The sequence below is a fragment of the Aphelocoma coerulescens genome, chromosome 3 (assembly GCF_041296385.1).
Source record: "Aphelocoma coerulescens isolate FSJ_1873_10779 chromosome 3, UR_Acoe_1.0, whole genome shotgun sequence".
In the NCBI taxonomy this organism is placed as follows: Eukaryota; Metazoa; Chordata; class Aves; order Passeriformes; family Corvidae; genus Aphelocoma; species Aphelocoma coerulescens.
In genome coordinates this window covers 66,915,801-66,937,128 of record NC_091016.1, presented here as the reverse complement: position 1 = coordinate 66,937,128, position 21,328 = coordinate 66,915,801, and the positions used below count along the sequence as shown (strand labels likewise).

Sequence of the window (21,328 nt, the reverse complement as noted above, 5' to 3'; positions counted from 1 at the left end):
AAACAATTCAGATGCATCATCTGCATTCAGATGTGTCCAAAGACAGTTGTTAGGCAACATGGGCTGCTGCTATGACATACTCTGCCATTGTGTTCTTTGGATCCTGTTAAAAGTGGTCAGATTTTTGATTTGGATTTGGATTGGTTTTGAATATTTTTTTCTGGACTAAAGGCAAAATTCTAGAAGAAATACGTGTAATGGAGAGGTTTTTGTTAGTAGACCTCTTTCCGCCCCCCTCAGAATACAGAGATTTTGTGACCTTTTTTGAGTTGTGAGCTCTCAGAAGTTCCACTCCTCCTGTGGAGGAGAGCTGTAAATCTGGAAGTAGATTCATGAGTGTAAGGATAAGTGGAAGGTAATTTTTCCCTGACTGTTAATTGCAGCATTTGCTTCTGAAAGAATAGGACTCTTGAGATAATTTAGAATAAAAGGCATGATTTAATATTTGAAGTTAGGTCTTCTCTAGAAAAACCGTAATTCTTAGTAAGTTTTGTTCAGTGTGAAAGGAGATTAGTCTTTGTTCTTGACATTGTTACTTTCTATTGCACGTAAACAAACATGATCAAATTTAACTTCTAAAAATTCCAAGAAGAAATCTCCACTAACAATGTAACACAACTGAATCACATCTCAAAAAGATCATTATCACAAGTATTTATAAAACTATGCAGACACACTTTAATTATCAGGTGCTTCTAGCAGTCAGGATCATTTGTTGTTTGAAGCAGTAGTTTTAATAACATTGGGAAAATACTTCCACTTTTCTGATTTTGTTTTTATTTTAGAGAAATGGGTTCAGGAAGTATAAGTACTCATTCTGTAAATAAAACTAGCAGAAATTGTTCAACTGTATATTTTTATTCCAGGTTGGTCCCAAAGGACAAGTTGTAGGAATTGATCATATCAAAGAACTAGTAGATGACTCAATAAATAATGTCAAAAAAGACGATCCCACATTGCTGTCTTCAGGAAGAGTGAAACTGATTGGTGAGTATCAGACTGATATACTTACTAATTAAACTGATAGTCTTTCCAGCAGCTGGTTGAAAATGGCTGAATTGGATGTTGTTAAAAGTTCGAATTTAAGATGTTAAACCCAAGAAAGAAGAGCCAAATGAAACTTTGAAATCCAAGTTGTCTTTAGGCCTTTGAAAAACGGTATCTTCCCCCAGTTTTGAGAGAATGACTTCTGGTAATCTCAAAGAATATGTAATCATTCTACTAGAAAATGTTAATGGGGAAATGTTTTTTTGGTGAAAGTACTTTACATGCTGAAGGTCTGCTCATGTTAAATTTGCTGTTTAAAATTGGGGTTGAATTCACAACCTTTCTTGAATAAATACCCTGTCATCTAAATTTGTGTGTTTTAACAAAGTCTTTACACTTCTGATAGAGTAGTCGAGAAAGCTGCATGCAAAGATCCAAGTGGAAAAAGTAGATTGCCAAGTAGATTGTCAGTATGCACACTGAAGTTTATTTCACTTGTTTTTAAAATTGACAGTAATTGTATGTTAGGGAAGTGATTAATTGACACCAAAGTACTTTAATTCAGTTAGAGTTACTGAGAGGAAATAATGCCAAAATGATACAAGGACAGTGAATTGTTTTAAATATGGTTTTTTACTTAAACATATTTTGGGGGATTTTTTGTTTGGTTTTTTCCTTTTTTTTTTTTTGGGTTTTTTGTCTGGTTATTGTTTGTTCTTCTTAGAAGATTCAAGGCTAGCAGGAGGAAAGTATTCTATTCATTAAGTTTAAAGAAGAAATTGAAGGTGTGGATAACTTGGAAAAATTATGTGATGTTTGGCTCTTAGGTTAACTACCATTTTGATTCTTGGTCTTTTTCGGTAAATGAGGGACTTTTCTAAATATTTTTTTAATAAGTTTATCAACATGTACACATGTATAATGTGCAATGTATCTTGCTGAGAACACTTATGTCTCAGAACTTACTGGAAAAGAAGTTAGACTGCTAGGGCTGTAGAGGGGGAATGAGGGAATAATTTCCACTGTTGCTGTACAAAAGCAGTTTTGACTTATGCTTCTGGTCATTCCTGAAACAAACTCTGGTGCTCTTGCGAGTCTAGAATTCTAAGTAAACATCATTATCTATTTTATTTTTGACTATGTAGCAGGATGACTAAGAGACTTGTGAATAGTTTTGTTGTGAGGTACATTTTTAAAAAGTACAGATGGACAAGTAATACTTCTGTGAATTAAGTGGAGAAGAATGTTTCAGCTGTGCTGGATTCCTGGGAGCTCTTTGATGTGGAGCAAGAATCCAGACAGGTGTTTCTTTAAGACAAAAAGACAGCAACAGAAAACCCCACCCAAACACCCCTATCGCAAACACACACACAAAAAACTTGCGAAAACCAGTTGATTGATGATGGGAAGTTGCTGGCTTTTCACATTATGCTTCAGACATTCTACACTGCTTTGTCATACCTCACATATACCATACCTGCATTTCAGGAGCACCAAAATTATTTTGGGGTGTCTCAGTAATAGAACTGCATTGAGAAGTTGGGAATAGGTATATTTGGATTAACATGTCTTTGTTAGTTTGTGGGTGTTTTGGTGCTTTTTTTGGTATAGCTTGATTTTTACTTTGTTTACTCTTAATATCATGAGGAAGCCTATGAGGTGAATCTCTCAAGTGCTTCTACCTACCACACTTTATCTCACATGAGAGTACTCCTAGAAAGCACAAACTTTGATTCCTTTTGGATGAAACTAGACAAGATTGTGTTCCAAGAAGCAACCAAATATGTTTGATATGTGGATATTAAGACAGTAAGACTTAGATCTAGACTGAAGCGGTTATTCTGAAATGCTATGTTGCATGGACACAGGTTCTCAGCAAAAACTTTTGCTGTACAGATCTGCTTCTATTGTACTGCACTATTTGCTGATGCAGGGGATGAGGTATTCTAAACAAATGAGGGAAGTAGTTTTCTTCTGTTTCTGTGCTCATGCTACAACTCTGTGTGAAACAGGTCTGTGTAGAGGCACTGAAGGCTTGAGTACTGTGATCAGCAGATCAGGTGTAGGTTCATAAACAATCTACAGAAGCCTTTTATATCAAAAAGTCCTGACATGCTTTTTTCCTCATCACCAGCTGCCACCCACCACCATGATTACTTCACTAACAGGCTGCATGTAATTGGAGATGTGAGTAGGATAGGTGACATTATTCAAGATGTAAGCACAAACAGAAAATTTGGGCTGCTCTTTCCCCTTCGACATTGAATAATATAATAATTTGAATAACATTGAACATATGAATGCTGAATTAACTATTTTTAAAATTTTCTGGATGTCTAAAAGTGTGTTGCAATTGTGGGTGGATATATTTGTTCTGTAACCATAAGAATTTTTGTAGATTTTGGAAGAGCCATGCTGTGCCTGATGGCATATGAAGGAGCATGATTTTTTTTCCCCTTTTGGTTGGGTGTGTGCTGTTTTTGAAGATGTTAGCTATTGATTCTAAGAGCAAAGGGGTTAGTTGTTTTTGGATCTGTTTTACTGCTGTTGGTGAAGTGATAAGATGTGCAGAAGTCACATTCAGACTTCTCTAGACAGTGCACTAGGGACATTTATGTTTCAGAATACGTGTTGTTCTTCAGAAGTGACAGCAGTTTCTTTCACAGCTGCTTCTTCAACTTGGCAAACACTTTTTTTCCAGCAGTACTGGAGATCACTGCTTCTAATGCCTGCTGCTGCACCCTGGGGAATGAGGGTCTGCCTCCTTGGGTAGCTAACATAATTTGTAGCAGTATCTGTATGAATAAGCTAAAGAAGTCTTTCTCATTTGCTGTCTCCAATGGAACAGCAGACACAGTAACACCTCATTGCTGCTTCTTTAGAAGAAGTGTACAGTCTACTAAGATATAGAAGTACAAATTACATACTTGATTGCGTTGAGGTGGTTGTTCCAGTAGAACCCACTTTGGCAGTCAGAAGGATTACACCCCGGAAATAGTGGAACTTTCATTACTGGTGATCTCTCTTGCCATCTGACTTAGTGGAAATGGTGATTGATAGGTATGAGTTCTCTTGAAGCACTGGTACTTCTTGCCTGGCAGCTTCTGCGTGTGGCCCTTGGTTGGAGGTTGTGCTGGTCAGAATTGATGGTATGAGGACTTTTGCCACTGACTAGTTCTAAGAGGCTTCTCACCTACTGAGGAAATGTGCTCTCTTAAGGAGCATGGGTGCAGAAGGTCCTTTCCAGAGTCATCTTTTAGGACCTCATAAGGAAGATGACAAATACCCCAGTTTTAATTGTTTTGAAGAGCTGTCCAACTCTTCCTGTACAGTCTTGGATACCTAAGGGTGTTCTTACTATCCCGATGGCCCTCCTTATCATGGAGGTCAGAGTGAAACCTGCTGTGGTAACCTGTATTTTTCCTGCCTTGTGAGTTGTTGGAAGGCAAAATGTTGACAAATTTTCAGCCTCTGACTCGGGTGTAGCACTTCTTTTGACTCTTCCAGTTCTAATTAACCTGTGCTATTGGTGATTGCACAGAAGTCAAAGTTCAGCCTGAAGATGGGAAACCCCAAATTACTTGTGCTGAGCAGAGGGCTGTGCTCATTAACCTCTATGTTTTTTATTCTTGACTGATTATTGGGACTTCTGTAATTACAGAGTATGAATTTATGGATGGCTCAGCCTCATTTATTACATTTGTTCTAAATAACTCCAGAGAGAGTCTGCCTAATTTGCTCTGAATTTCCTGTTGGTTTCCTGTAAATACTGTGGATGCCATATTCACATCATCTTCTTTCAAAACTTAACTAGGGGTCCAGTTTAGTTTGTCACATTTCATTGGCTTAAAACCTCCAAACTGTTACTCTTTCTTTCTGCATAACTGGGGTGGTATGAGATATCTGTGATAGGATGCTTCTCCATAAGTTCTCCACCAAAGCTGGAGCAGCACTGGTAACCTATGAAAACTGTAATTACTCCTAGCATCTTCCAAGCAGCCACCTGGAGCTTTAGCCATGAGTCTGACCTAGCTCTCTGTGTTAATCCAGTGATTGCCTGCCGGAAGAATAGCGAGGCCCATTTGCTGGCAAACATGGGGTATGCAGAGGTTACTGCAGTACTGCATTAATGAATGCATGTAGGTCTGGGCTTTTATTCCAACTGGTAGTGCAGTTGTAGGCATATAGTCCATGGGAACACTTCCTTTGTCTTTTCCTCACCTTTGGAGTCTTCTGATAGGCGCTTCTGACGTTAAATGCTTTGGACTTATGATTTGCATTATATTCAGGAATGGTGTGCAGGAAGACAAGGCAAAGCAATGTCTTAGAACATACATTCTAAGAGGGTAAATGAGGGGGGAAAACTCAACCTGCATTGGAAATGGTAGGAAACATAAATACTTCAGTATCTTTTCTAGGTGTACCATGTGTTTCCAAGAACTTTCATTATAAATCCATGCTTTCTAGTTTCAGATGCTTCAATAGTATGTAATATCTTTTATAAGCATGTATATGCACCTATGAGGGTGTTTTGTTGCATTTATTTTACAAATGTGTTTATTTTTTACATATAGATATGGGAAACCAGCTGTTTTCTCCAGTCCTTTTGAAAATTTTTTTAAAAAAGTGTTTTCTTGCAGTGGGAGATGGACGAATGGGATATGCAGAAGAAGCTCCCTATGATGCAATTCATGTCGGAGCTGCAGCCCCGGTTGTGCCCCAAGCAGTAAGCCTTTATGTTTTGTGTGTGTGTTTCTGTAATATCTTAGCTGTAGAGAATGCTTTGCGTACATCTATATGTAAAATACTTGGTAGCTTGCACTGCTGGGAGTATCAGTGGGCAGTGTGGTATTACTGTATGGTGTGGGGTTTTTGTCTCTGTTATAATTTGGCTTCCTGTTGGTTTGGTAAAGCTGTTTGTTCTAATAACTCTGCTCTAAATAAACATATTTTAAAATTACATGTGTGCAACCCTCTATTACAACAACACACTGGAACATTTTATTTAATAAGATAATTCAATTTTATCGAACACTGAGTTACAAAATTTAAGTGTGTTTCCTGAGTTCCAAAGCACTGAGCCTGTTGAAAGTAAAATGCTCAGCTGGAAATACAAACAGTGCCAATTGTTTGTAGCTTTCAGAATGGATACAGGGCAATTCTTACTAGAGAAGCTGAAGAGTAACTAGGTGCTTTGGAGTGTGCATACATGTAGTCCATTTTTTGCAGATTAGATTTTTTTTTCTCTTCCTTTCATCAGGCACATGGTAATACATAACATGATTTTGATATGCTAGATGCCAGTTAAGGTTTTTAAATCTTAATGAAGGATAGTGAAAGACTGGACTTTGAGGTGCTATAGACAGATTGGATATTTCCAGACAATGACCAGTGGTGGTGGGTTTTTTTTTTTTTGCTTCTTTTTTTTTAACATTGGTTGGATTTTTTAGGTTTTTTTCAAGGGGGGTTTATTTGGGTTTTGTTGTTTGGGTTTGGGGTTTTTTTGTGTGTAGGTGTGTAGGAGGGTGTTCCTAGCAAAGTGTTGACAGATGACAATTTAAAAAGTAATTGAAAGCTTATTAGTGAATGAAACAGTTCTTAATTATAGCTTTATTTAGCAATGGGGATTAAGTTTTTTTTCATGACATCTGGGAAATATGGAATTTTCCTTGAGACTAATGTGACTAGCCTCTTTTAACTATGAAAACAAAAAAAAATCCAAGCATTTCTCATATACTCTGTTTACTTGTCACTTATCTTGCTCATATTCATATATTTTAGACTAGTTTCATAAAAGGCTGTTCCATTCACAGAATGAAAGAGGAGCTGTTGGATAGTGAGTGTGTTGTAGACAAAATTATTCCAGGAAGAGAAATAATAAAAAGTCACCAATCTCAAATCTTACTCTGAGGACTTAAGGGGAGATCAGTTACCCCCAGAATTTTTGACGATGGGCCTGTACCGATGCACAGTAACTATTGAACAGTTAAACCAAACAGTTAAAAAAGATTCAATCTGCTGTAAAAATATTTTGTTATTTACGTTTCCCCCACATATATAGAAAATAAAACTGCAACCAGCCCAGTTAATTATTTTACTGTAATACCAGTTGTTGTACCATGTTGCTGTGATACTCTCATTTTCAGTGCACTTCTTATTTTTCCTAATGGAAGTAGTTATCTACTGTATAAAAGTAGATAGATACATAATGGCAAAGCTATTAATCTACTGTAACTTTGGATCCAGCTTCTGTGAAGTGGCTGGTTACATTCTAATTTCTGTGTTGTGTTCTAGCTTATAGACCAGTTAAAACCTGGCGGAAGATTGATATTACCAGTTGGCCCTGCTGGGGGAAACCAGATGCTCGAACAGTATGACAAACTAGAAGATGGCAGTGTCAAAATGAAGCCTCTGATGGGAGTGATATATGTGCCTTTAACAGATAAAGAGAAGCAGTGGTCCAGGTGGAAGTGATTTTCTGTTCCACTTACTTCTTCCACACACATGCAAGGTGAAAGGGTGTGAATTTTTAGCAGATAGACTGCAAGGCCTGCCTTTGCTGCTGTCATTGCTTTCTGCTTCTCCATACCATGAAAAGTGACTCAGTCTGCATTACTACATCATCCAAAGGAGGTTATGCTAAGTTTGAGTTCAATTAAAAGCGGAAGAAAAATATTGCATGGGTTGCACTTTGTCTCTTTTGGACATGTTTTCCTTTAGTCTTTGGTGTTTTGAAGATTCTTATTTGTCGTTTTAAACACAGCATTTTCTAAGGTTAAACTTAACTTTTAATGAACTTTTTATAACTATTTTGCCCAATAATTAGGGTGAAGTGTAAGATTTTACTTAATAAATACTGTTTTGTCCTGTAAGTTAGTGGTAATTGGGTGTTCATTTTTTATTTTTCTGAAACACTACAAATGAAGAAAAATTTTTGCAAAATCCACTGTAGAAAATGTAGATGTTCTTGCAAGCACATTTCCTTTAGACTCAAGTAGCAAACAGTGGAAAAGATAATTCCTTTTTCCCTAAAGTATAAATGTAGTTGAGTAGTGTTCAGAAAATTTTCCCAGATGTGTTATTAGAAGTCTGTCATCTGTCTCTGATGGGGCAGTATTTATGTTTGCCAATACAGCAAACTCTAAAGGCCTTTCTGGAGGTAGGAAACCTTCCTGTTTGCTGGATTGAACAGCCAGTAATGTAGACTTAATGTGGCTGTCAGCTTAAGCCATGCTAGGCATTAGTATGTGAATGAACAAAGCAGCAGTGCTGTTTTGCTTCCTGGCAGAAAGTGCTTGTGAATGTATTATTGGCATTAATGAAGTGCAGAGATGTGCAATGAGTTCTGAAAACAACTCTTGAGCTTTATAACCTAAATTTAGATTTTTGGCTTTTTTCCCTTGATATTCTGGAGTACAGCTTGTGAACTGAATACATGAATACTTAGTCTAACCTATCAAAATATTCATAAAAAGTACAAATAATGCAGTTTGCATGCCGCTGCTTACTGAAACCTCATTTCAGTGTTTCTTGGATAACTATATAGCCACCACGGACAAATTACTTTTAAAGCAACTTCAGTGAGATAGTGCTTAGTTCAAAGCTTGTGAAGCATACTTGTTATTCAAATGTTTTGTATTTGTTATGCAAATGAATACTTTGGCCTCGAATATTGCCAGTATTCCCTCAGTGTGGTACTCAGGGGTTTCCTGCCTTTGTAAGGCTTTGGAAGCTTTCCTTTGTGGTCAGTTTCCTCCTCTGGCAAATGTTTTATTTAAGTTTGGAGTCCATGCTTCGCTTGCTCTAAAAAAGAGAAGTAGTCTTCTTAAGCCTTCCTTCTCTCAGAGAGGTTTTATAGATTTTTCTGCATTTCCACCTGATCTGATTATAGCAGCAATTGGGGCTTTTTGGTAGCAGCAGTGTGTGTTCATAAAACACTGGAAGAAGGGTTTCTCAAGTGATAGTGTTTATCCTTTGCTACTAGTGTTAAGGATACACTAGTACTGTGTTAAGGACTAGAATTCTTGAGTTTTTTGCATCTCTTCTGTGCAGTTTGGTATTTCATTTTGTCTGCTAGCTCAGGAAGATCTAATAGTTTGTCTTTGGGCCTTCGTCAGTCATGAATACTGTGGGGTTATTTTCCCCAGAAATTCTTACCAGTTTCTGTGCTTTTCTGAAACACTTCTTGATTTTATTTATTTATTTTTAATTTAAGAATTTACATTGGTGTTATCAGAAAAGGTCAGTGCTTAGCCTGAAGGGTTGATCTACAATGGCATAGAGGCTGTGTCTTGCTATGTGCATTTAAATTTGGTTCAGTCTGGGAACTCTCTGTTAAAGAAAATCTCAGAAGTCCACTTCATGTAACATTTGGTATTTCTTTAATTGTCCTTTTTGTCATCTGAAGAAAATTCCTATTCCATTTTCTAGGATAACTGTCTGCACTGCTGACCTTACAGGAAGTCTTTCTTTTTTTTGTTTTTCTTGTTGGTGACTATGAAGTATATGGTCAGCCAGCTGCTGTTAAGGAAATTTCTAATTATAGGTCAGCATTTGTTATCTGTGCTGGCATCAAGGGTAAAAGAGGTGTTTTGTCTGCACTTCCTAGATTTCAGTTTATCTTTTCTAAATTGTTCAAGATCTGTGAGCAGAGCTCAGTTAGAGACTCCTCTGAAAAAGCATCTCTAAGTGTTTCTGTAATAAAAACCTGTAGTATATGGGAGACTAGTTGCTGTAAATCTCAAATTCATTAAACAATAATCATTCTAAGAGTAGCTCAATTCTGTGTGTTTAGTTTGTCATTCTTTTAGTTTACATTATGTGATTTCATTTCTAATGCAGGTAACTCTTTCATCACCTTGAATGAAGAATTGGTGTCCCTTCACAGAATATGGTTGAAAGGCCAGCAGCATTTTCCCTAGGCTAGCAGACCTTCCAGTTTGCAGGAAAGACTGTTTAAATTTTTGCTGAGCCATTCATGTTTTGGAGAAGTTAGTGCAGTTCTTATATGGGGCTGCAAGGTGCTCTTGTGAAGCAGCACAACACTCTTAAGTGGTGTTTGAAGTCAAACACCTTCAGGTATTTTGTATCGTGCCTCACTATGTAAAACTGGAACGTGTAGCAAAAGGAAGTCTGGACTAGCTGAAGGAAAATATTCCTTGGATTTCAGTACATTGCTAAATAAAGCATTGTATTATATTTGTGAATACTGTTAAATTTATTTAAATTTAGTCCATAACTTTCTAGTTTTAGTTCAGTTGCAGTAGTATTTTTGAGCTCCAAATATTAGTGGGAATCCTCTCGAATGTGACTCCCTGGGCCATTTGGAAGTAGAATACACACAGGAGTCCTATCTCTGGTACAAAAAAAAACAATGCAGTGTGCCAGAGATCCAGCAGTCAATGCTCAGTTATGTGATTATACTGGTAAGAATATCCTTTCACATAAAACTTTTCAATTGCCTTGGGTTTTTTTACTAAAAAATAGGATGGAGAGAAGGCCTCTTGTGTTTCACAGTTGAGAACATGGCTTGATGGCTCCCTTATTGGCAAATCTTGTATAAATTAGGAACTCTCCGGTTTTATTTCTCTGTGAGAGTTCACTTACTGCTTATATGGAAAGGCAATTTTAGAAGTCACAGAATCATAGTATTATTTAGGATAGAAAACACCTCTCAGGTCATTGAGTCCGACTGTCAACCCCGCACTGCCAAGTCCACCACTAAACCGTGATCCTAAGGGCCACTTCTACACATCTTTTAAATACCTCCGGGGAATACCTTGTCCTGCCAGCCACACTGTTGCTGATACAGAGGCATAAGAGAATAACAATGTAAATAACACTTAGCAATGAGTCTCTGCCGCATTTTGGATTTGATTTCCAGACTGGCAGCTGCTTAAAAATGTTAACAACTACTTTTGTCTTATGTATATCATATTAGTAGAATTTATTTATAAATGTCATGCTAAATTCATCTTTGCTGATAAAATACAAAATTATAATGACAGTATGACCTTTCTGAGAAAAAACTTCAGTGACTAAACTGGGGCTGTTACACCTTTCCTCCATCCCTTCTCCTTCCTTCTTAGCTCTACCTCCTGCCCCCCAGCAGTGCAAGGAGGCAAGGAATGGTGTTTACAGTCAGTTAGTCACACGTTTTTCCTGCTGCTGCTCAGGGAGAGGAGTCCTTCCTCTGCTCCAGTGTGGGGTCCCTCCTACAGGACACAGTTCTCCATGAACTTCTCAATGTGAGTTCTTCTTATGGGCAATAGTTCTTCATGAATTGCTCCAAGGCAGGTCTCTGTTCTTGGGATGCAGTCCTCCAGGCACAGCCTGCTCCAGCATAGGTTTCCCACAGGGTCACAAATCCTACCAGGAAACCTGCTCCAGCATGGCTTCTTCTCTCCATGGGTCTGCAGGTCCCTGCCAGGACCCTGCTCCAGCACAGGCCTCCCATGGGTTCACAGCCTCCTCTCAGTCATTCACCTGCTCCAGTGTGGGCTCCTCCACGGGCTGCAGGTGGATCTCTGCATCCCTGTGGTCCTCTGTGGGCTGCAGGGGCACAGCTGCCTCACCATGGGCTGCACCATGGGCTGCAGGGGAATCTCAGCTCCAGTACCTGGAGCACCTCCTCCCCTCCTTCCCTGATCTGGGTGTCTGCAGGGCTGTTCCTCTCACATGTTCCCACCCCACTCTTCTCTGCACAGTAACTTTTTTCCTTCTTAAATCTGTTACCAACAGAGGTGTTTCTTCCATTTCTGATTGGCCCAGCCTTGGCCAGTGGAGGGTCTGTCTAGGAGCCAGCTGGTGTTGGCTCTGTAGTACATGGAGGAAGCTTCTGGCAGCTTCTCACAGAAGCCACCCCTGCAGCTCCCCCACTACCAAAACCTTGCCAGGTGAACCCAATAGAATTATGCAAAAATGCATGTGATATATCTGATAGGGTAGATTACAGAAAAAATTAATTTTCTTTATAATTTCAATTTACTCTCAATTTTATGATTGATCATAGCAAATAATAAATATTTTATAATAACACCTTTCCAGATTAAAATGCTACAAATCTAAATATTGCAAAAATTTATAAGGGGAGAAATACTTGGCTGCTGAAACACTGAGTAGATGCTGTATTTCTAATTAATAAAAGGCTATACTCTGAAATCCACTTTCAGTAATGACAGCATGTTTTTCATAGATGAATGATGTATTGAAAAGAGAAAGCCAAATGCTGCCTAATGACAAAATTGAAGTGGATCTAAAAGAGTGAGATACTGACTTCAGATAGATTTATAAATGTTTGTTCAAATATTTAATTTGAATGCCTTCCACTAAAGAGGTGGTGAGGGATTGCAAAGCTGCATGACTTACTTGTATCCCGAACTTATCAACAATAAGATTAGTGATTCTTTTTTTAATTTCATGACAAACTGTCATTTACCTGAAATGCTACCTATTAGACTTTTTATGAGAATGCTTCTTAGTTTCTTGTTGGCTATTCATAATGGGAAATGTAGAATATTCATACATATATTTTCCCTACTAGTAAGCCAACATTTTTCAAACTTTCTTACATTTTTTTCTAGAATAATAATTTTGAGCAAATGACTTCTGAAATTTGCTTTAACTTGAGCTTACAAAGTTGCTTTGATGCCTCAGTTGACAGATGAGTGGTTCTTCTACGAGAATTCCAAAGGCCTAAGGACTACTGTGGTGACTAAATATATATATTGCCTGCTAAGCAGGAGCTGGTAAGAAGATTGGAAGGAGCACATATATGAAGGTGGAGAGAAATTATGTGAGCTGTGTAAGAATCACAGCAAATAGCTGCGGCCAGAAAGAATACAAATTAGTAGGTCTTTCTTGTGGCTCTAGAGGACAACCAGATAGGTTTAACAAGGAAAGAGCAGCCTTTCTGCTTCTTTTGAGAGTCTCCTTTTAAGAGTCTTCTTTTAAGCTTTGTAGCAGGATAGATCTTGTTTTACTATTGGAAGGATAGATCTGTATCCTGATTCTTACCAGTAGCTGAAACCTGGAGGATTTCATAGCTCAGCAGCTTCTGATCCAGTCAGGATCAGCTCAGATCAGCTGATGCTGGTTTGCAATATGTATTTATGTCTGCAAGCTGTTCTACATTAGGGAGAAAGCTGACAACTGTTACCTATCAGGTGTTACCTATCAGGTATGTACTTTCCAGTACATACAATCCAATAATGCACATGTAAATTCAACTTCTACCTGTAGAAAATAAATGCTGTATAATTTTAGCATGTATATCATGGATTGGTTTGGGCTGGCATGCTGTTGTTAGATTGATGAGTAGTGAAGAGCAAGTGAAAAATCTCTTGAGGAAAGCTGATCCCCTTAAATTTCTAAAAAACAAAATATGAAAATCGTTATTTTGAAAGTCACATATAGGGTGTAGTGTCATGAATATGTTAAAGCAATGAAAAATACCACCAATTGAAACATTGCCATGTTAATATGATTTATTTTAAATGATATATTTATATAATAATTATATATTTTAAGTAGAAATACCATTTTGGAAAAGAAAAAACAAACCTGTACTTTAAGTACTTTAAGTGTGTTACCAGCATTATGGAAAAACCTTGCTAACCTCTGTGGCTGGGTAAAATGATTGTGTTTAATAGTTTTGAAGTAAATACAGAATGTTTCTTAGGCTTACAGTTTCTTGAGGATCTACCTCAGGTTTGAAGGATTAAGAATTGCTTGTCACAGTAAAAGACGCGGGTTTTATAAAGCTGTGAGAATGTATGGTAGGAATCAGGATAAAAATCACACCCACAATTAGGCATATGAGACTAAGCCAGCAATAGCAGTAGTTGTTACTTAAAAACACTTTTTGAAGTTGTAAAAATTAACTGATGATGCAGCTCCTGGAAGTGTTAGGTATGAATGAAACACTTGTCCTGAATTCACTGGCACTGCATTTTAAACTGGGTATCAGATGTTCATTTATTTTTATCTGTTTAAAGTAAGCAAATACCCATTTTGTGAGATAGGCAAATATGGAGAGCTTCCAAACCTTTAGCTATAAACAGATTTTTCTTTATTCCTGCCAAGATGTGTTCTTCTGCCTCCTGCTTTTTTCTGCTGTCTGTAATTACTGCAGTACTCTAAAGCTGTATGATTAGTACCTTACTATGAGGAGGCAGTGCAAAGTGCAAAGAATGCAAATATTTATCACTTACAAATCACAAGGTTTGCATCCCAACTGCATTAGAGAGAAAACTAGTCATTTAGGCACTAGTTTCTACGGCCTTTTCAGTTGCTTTTAAAATGTTTTGCATGCTGTCATTCCATGCTGTATGATTCCTGGAGGATAAAGGTTTTGTGTGTGCATGTAGACCTATATTTTTGTGGGTTAGTTTGCATGATAGCTGGAAATACTATTGTGTATTGAGCCAGCAATCACATTAGTGAGGTTTTTTCTAATTCAGACACTGTTTGCTTTGGCTAATGAGGCCGATGCACCTACTAAAAGAAAAATTGCAGCAAACTGATTGTGATTTTATAGATTGTCCCTTGTGCAAAAAAAAAAAAAAAAAAAAGAAAAACGGCAAAACACTTCTCTTTGAATTTTCCAATGTTCGTGGTGGCACAGTGCACAGCTTTCAGATTCGATGGGCATTTTGTATTAAAATTAATGCTTTAGAAATGCTAAAATCACTACTATATGATAACTTTATGACTGGAATATAGGTTCTATGGGTTTCTTGTTTCAATGTGTTTTAAATGTCCTACAGGAACAAAAACCTGCATTTTCTAGATTCCTTATAGTGATTTAGAGAGACTTCTTGATGCATCCTTTCTCCTCATTGGATCTCCTTTTAATACACACACACACACTCTCTCTCTCTCACAACTGCCCTGTCCCCAACCTTTCCATAACCTACTCCTGATTTATCATAGCTCCTTCAGGAGCTAATCGAGTTCCTCTGAGAAATAAATAAACTAAGTGGTACAAACTGCATGACAGGGATGTGAGATTGTGTTCCCAGCTTTCTTCAGAGACTTCAGCTGAAGCTAAACTTGCCTTTTTGGCAGCTACAGAGGATGGATTTTGCCAATACTCTGTCTAGTAAGTTGGCTCAGTTGCTTGCCAGTGTGGAGCCAGCAGAATTTGGATGGCAGGTAGCTGTGTTAGTAGCTGTGCAGTGTGTGGGGTTTCCTTAAAGCAACTGATCCATTAAATGTAAAATAGACGGACCCATATTTCACAATAAGTCACGTAATAATATGAGATGGTATAGACAATATGGGATTGCTGTTGCCTTTCCTTTGGTGTTTGTTTCTTTTCTCAAATGCTTGAAGAGATTTCTGAAGTTTTGCTGATGTGCATGAGCACTTAAATGTAACCTGATTCAGTATCAAAACTTTTCAAATATGATTTCCAAGGGGAGAAGAAACATAACTGCATGTGTTTTCTTTCTACAGGGATGAATTGTAAAAGCTACATCATCTTGACCCAAACATAGTGTTACAGTGGACTGCTCATCTCCAGTTCTAAAAGCTTTTTGAAAACCAACAGCATTGCAGCTTGTTTTGGACTTCGTTATACTGTTGTTATCAGCATGGAAAAGCGTGGTGTTTGTTTTATTTTTTTAGATGCTCAAGGCAAACCTGATAAAGAAATGGTGGAAAGTTTTATGTGGGCACTGTTTTATTTAACATGCCTTTATTTCACTTTCATCTGTTCAAAGTGAATTTCTGCAAAACTGCAGATAAAGACCTGTAGCTTGTGAACTCTGATTTTGATGGGGGAACTTGAACACTCACTTCTCTCGGCTCCTGTGTCCCTTGGTAAAACTGCTTCTGTGCACCTTACAACACTACGTAGGTAATACCAGGTTTTCTGTGTTCCAATGTCTGCTAGATGCTACTAAAAGGAGATGAACTTCCTTTCTAAGCTTTTGACATGGTGTCATAGACTAGCATGTAGTAGATACAATCAGCTGCTTTTTTACCTTAAAACCAGGCATTTGTATATATTAAATTTCAAGACATCAGAGGTTGGTGGCCACTCTTATCAAACATTGCTGTTCAAGTTGGACATAAAAGACATGGTTTTCCCTTTCCTTCTAAAATTGATTAATGGAATCTGGAAATTCTGTTTTGGTTTATAGCTCCGTGCTGGTGTGGTACACATGGATCTAACTCTGTAAATGTGAAGTGAGGTGTGTTCCAGTCACCAAATAATTTATTGGCTGCTTTGCCAGATAAAGTTAAAAGCAAAAGGGTGGTTGTGTGCTTGTGCAGAAGATTAGGACGGGAATGTAGTCTGAGATATGGATTGCTAGGTTCTTTATAAAAAAACAAAATCCCCTTTGGTTCTAAAAGTTGCTTTAGAAAGGGAATTCTAATTTGCTGTAAAAGGAACACATCATGCATGCAAAAGAATCCTGGACTCCTAAGAACAGATAGATGCACTTGTTCAGTTTTCATATAGAAGAATAGTGGGAAGGCTATAAACCTTTTTTTCTGCCCTAAGTTTTCTGTTTTGGTACTATAAAATGTCAACAGCAAATTGCGAAGCAGTACAGTAAGGTGGACTGCTTTGGGAAAGGGGGGAAGTGCGTTTTCAGTCATCTTGCTCATATTTGAGCAACCAGTAATTAAAGTAAACAGCGTATTATCATTATTTCCCCTCTTTTTTTTTTTTTAATGATAAGAAGGATTATGGAATAAAACAACCCATATTGATCACTGCAAAAAAAAAACAAAACAACTTTTTATGGTGGAAGAGCAGTAATTTTGTGATAGGATTAATCCCTGGAAGCATAAAGGTTAAAATTCAAAGGCCTCTGAACATGGAAAAGGAGCATTTTAAATAACCTGCCTTTTGAAGGCCAGCCCCATTTTATTCCTCTATAAAAAATATTATATAACTTAAAGATGTTTGGAAGTTAATGTACCACCTCCTGATCTGACTGCAGCCTGGGAGCACATGCACAAGATTAATCTTACAAAGAAATTAATATAGCGTGTATTCTAGAAAATACAATCCAGAAAAATCCACTTGCGTCTGACAAATTTGTACTAACCCACGATCAACTGTGACTCTAGTTCTTGGTGTTGAAGTGAAATATCTTAACTGATGCATGCTAACGTTCAACCTTTTGGTCGCTGTATCTTTCAGTTTGAGTTCAGCTTTATTTACATCTTCTCACAAATTTAATCAGTTAAATGAAAGATATGAGCTCAACTGTATCCAAATTCCTGTCTCTGGACACAGTGTAATAAGCTAGCCTGACTTGGAAGTGGTGTTAAAGCTGAGACCCGATGACAACTTCCTGGGGGAGAACCACTTCAGGGGGTGTAGAGGCTTCAGGGACCAAGGCTGGTGGGAGTAGGGCACCCATTCCACTGAAGGGGTTGATGGTAGCCAAGGTACTCGGACAGAAAGGAGTATCCAGGAGTAGCATTTAGGAGTCGAAAATGGAAACTCCTCCATGATGGAGCAATGGTTCTGAAGTAAAAACTTGGAGACAAGGACAAGTTGAAATGCAGAAGACTTGAAGAGCTTGAATAAATGCTGTGTGAACTGTCTGAATTGCTACTTTGCCAAATAAAACAAATTGAGAGGAAGCTGTATCTAGGTGTCTGTCTGATTTTGTGGTTGGTTTTGTTGTTTAACCTTCAACAGGATTTTGCATTTCCAAAAAGTAAACGGGTATAAAAATACTGGTTTGCTAACTGATCAGAACTATGTGTCCATTTTCAGTCAATTAATTTATTGCAGCAATTACAAAGCCTGTTAATACTACCTGGAATGTAAGTGGAGTTTTCAGTGGCTGGTTGGAATTTCTCTTAGTTCACATCTGTGTGTTTTGGTGAACAGGCTCTGTGCACAGTTCTGTCTGCTGTCCATAGCTGAATCCAGCTACCTTGGAGAGTGTGGTTTGCCACTTGCAAGGATTAAAGTTTTCTCTTTTTATAAGAGGTGCAGTCATGTTTCACTGGGCTGTTACTATCACCTCTAAGCTGGAACAGCATGGGAGAACAGATTGGCTTAACTGCTGAGTTGTTTATTCGGTGGTTTCTGGGATCCCGGCAGTAGAAGACTTGGACAGCCAATGTCTGTAGCTTGACAACCCACCAACAGTTGTGGGTTCTCCATGGAGGAGTTTGATATGCTGTATGGATACTTTCTGTTCATGCAGCAGGAATGACCTGCTTATTTACTTTTTCCATTCAGACTGGTCAGCTGGCTTGAGGCCACAGAGCCCATAACACGAATTGTTCTGGAGGGAAACCAGCACACAGCGCGTGTGCACCAGCACTGCTGATGAAGCCACCTGGATGATTCCTGAAATGTTTTGTAGTCATTGAGTTTGAAATGGGCAATAATGCCTGGGGCCAGGGGGGCTCTATGTGGTAGGCTCTGGAGCTTCTAGCTGGCAGCAGTTCTCTCCACATGTGCAGGTTTTTTTTGTGACAGGGTGATTTTTGGGTGTGAAGGGACTGTGGAATTAACCATCAGCACAAAGAGGTAAAGTAAAATACTCAGAGAAAAATTCTGAACTAGTACTCTCCTTCCTGCCAGGAAGAAGGCTGTTAACCCATTCTTACCGTGGCAGTGTCTTCTTCCTTTTACTCGCTAATGTGTGCTAGGTTGTGCTGCTTTTGATTTAAATGCAGTTCACAGAAGGAGGACATGAGACAAAGGATGAGCAATGCAAACCACGCTCATGATTTGTAAGTTTGGTTCTATTTAGCTGATTTTGAACATATTAGGATGTAGTTCAAAAGATGAATAATTCTAGTTACTTTTATGGAACCCTTGAACCCTGTCCCAAGTGAATGAGGGGTGGTCCTGGTTCAGAAAAAGGCAGATGGAGAGGTCAGACAAGCACATTGTGCAGAACCAAACAAATTCAGAGGGGAAGTGTTGCCCTAAAGATGGCAAGTGCACAGGGGGATGCAGGAGGTGATGAGCTCTGAAATCGGTCTTTTGCATTTCAGGATGTTGAGACTTCATAGATCAGGAAGGGTAAATTAGAGTTTAAGTGCTCTGGTATACAATGGACACATTCAAGATGGATTCAAGCAAAGGGCTTAAGTTCGTTTTGTGGGTTCGTACATTTTGCCTTTGTTGGCTCTATTTGTGTTTTTGTCCATCTGCTTTTAATTGTGAAAGGTTGTGAACTGCAGATCAGTTGTGGGAAATGCACAGATACTCTTAAGGTATCATAACCCCACTTTGCCTTTACTGTAAACAACACAACTTGTGTGCTCAGAGCCCCCAGCTGGCAAGGTTTGGGGTTCCGTGCCTCAGTCAGGTCTGAGGAAATAAGCATGGACTAAAACTTGGACTTATGCAGGCAGAGGTGATGTAAAGTTTCCTCTACCTGGCCTATTTACCTCCCACACTTCCTCCTTGACATACAGGGCTGCTTTCTGTTCCAGGTAGAAGTTTTTTATACAGCACAAATTCATCATGCAGCTGATGCACTCTGAACTTTCCTATGAAAGGCTATTACTGTTCTCTCATGCTCTTGGCAGGGTGTTAATGAGATGCTCAGCAGGATGTGCTCAGGAACTAAAATTGTATTTCTTTAAGTTATGAATTGAGTGGACATGGCTTTTGGTGAAATATGTGTGGAAGAGATCCAGCTGCCCATTGAGAATTGTCTGAAAGCTTCAGAAAGGAGAAATGAAAATAACTCTATGTCTCATCACACCAAACTTAGAACTTGAGACAATCCCATGCCTTTTGGCAAAACTGTTTTAGCAACAACAGACTATTTTCATAAAGACTGTTGATGGAGTTACTCTGAGATCTCACTTCAATTCTCTAAGGTTTCTTTGTAGTCCAGCCATTTTCATCAGATGCTTCTGAGTAACTGACCTGGTAGATACTCTTGAAAATATTCCCTACTGCTTCTGAGAAGCTGAAGTCCTTTTTTAAGCCATGTTTGGGCTTATGTTTGCATTTTATGTGTTTGTACTATGAACAGGTCATGTTTCTTGCTTATCACCTTCTGCCAAATCCTTTTTCAGCTACAATGGAGAAGGGGCATCTGAGATAAATCAGTAACTTTTAGTGCAAGTGCCTTATGGATTAGGAGGACACTCTCAAAGGCCTCTGGTTAGGAAAGTGGGTAATTCAGAGCATCTGCCTAGGCTACTGCTCTGATCAGAGCTCTGGAGTTCTTTTCCTCTGGATATAGAGGCAGCCTCAGGATAGTCATCTCTTGGGCTTGGAATTAGCCTTCAGGGATGCTTTCCCTATAGGCCCAAGCTTCCATTGGGCTGCCTGATTCCAAGCCCTTTCCAGTCCTGCACTCATTCAAGTTCCATGCTCCCTCTCTATCTCTGTTGTCCGGTCATTTGGTTCAAGTGTAGAAATCTTAAATGCATCTCTTTAATGCATTAGTATCTGGTAGTTGTAAGAACTATGTTAAAATGTCTTGCTCTGCCCTCTTTAGAACAGGATTATACATTTCTGTTGGCCAAGCAAGCTGTGATTCTCAGTCCTTCACCGAACCTTTCTACCTTGTCTGGTTTTTCATTGATTTATGAGTGGTTTATAACTGTCAGCCAGGAGCCTTACAACTGCAAAAATTAAAATTTTTGCAAGTATATTTAAAAACTTGTTTCTAAAGTGTGCTGATCCACTCATTCTAGATTTCTGTCTGTGTTCCAGGGCTGCAGTGCAGAGTGCAGCTCACTTTGCCACTTGTTTTAAGTAACTATTACTTGAAAAATATATAGTGGAGTTACTTTTACACAATTTTTTCTCCCTTTAAATATTCCTGGTTTACAGCATGTTTCCCTCTTACTCAGCTTAGACCAATTGTGTTGTGGGCTTTTTTTAATATTAATTACTCTGTGTTTATTGCCTCTCTAGGTCTTTATGCCCATCAGCGCTCTCTCCATCTTCTCTAGCCTTTCCCTTAGCTCTTGCTCTTTTAGCTTTCGCCATTAGAAACTGAAAACTCCCAATTCCTGATGCACATGAAAACAGCCAGCACAGACCTCAGTGATGCATGACTGTGGATTCTGTTGGGGCTTACTAGAAAGGCTCTCCCTTTGTTTTGGGGTGGCGTGTTTGTGTTGCTATTGGCTCCTGCCTCTGACTGGCTCTGTGCAGTTTGGGATTGAAACTCTTACGCTTTATCTAGGATTTGAAAAGCAAATGGAGCATCACACTGACCTATTTCAGCCTTTTTGTTTTGCAAATGTGCTCTTGGAACTGGCCCTGCTATTATCCTACAGTGCTATGGAATGATTACAGCAAGATGTTCAGGCTAGGATTCCCTGCAAAAGTGGGTAGCAAGCAGCCCATATTATGGGAAAAAACCCCCTGTCCTTCTAA

At 38.6% G+C, this 21,328-nt stretch overlaps 1 protein-coding gene across 2 annotated transcripts in view; it reads left to right on the top strand.

Annotated features, from left to right (window-relative positions):
• PCMT1 (protein-L-isoaspartate (D-aspartate) O-methyltransferase) overlaps nt 1-17,601 on the top strand; it is a 36,921-nt gene extending 19,320 nt beyond the window's left edge. The window contains exons 5-8 of one of the 2 annotated variants that reach the window (XM_069010677.1): nt 867-987; nt 5,628-5,713; nt 7,282-7,451; nt 15,445-17,601. In XM_069010677.1, the coding sequence (XP_068866778.1) occupies nt 867-987; nt 5,628-5,713; nt 7,282-7,451; nt 15,445-15,457 (390 nt within the window). In that variant the 3' untranslated portion in view covers nt 15,458-17,601. Of the gene's footprint in view, nt 1-866; nt 988-5,627; nt 5,714-7,281; nt 7,499-15,444 lie in introns of both variants that reach the window. The other variant, XM_069010679.1, reaches the window with a different exon arrangement.
• The last annotated feature ends 3,727 nt before the right edge of the window (nt 17,602-21,328 follow it).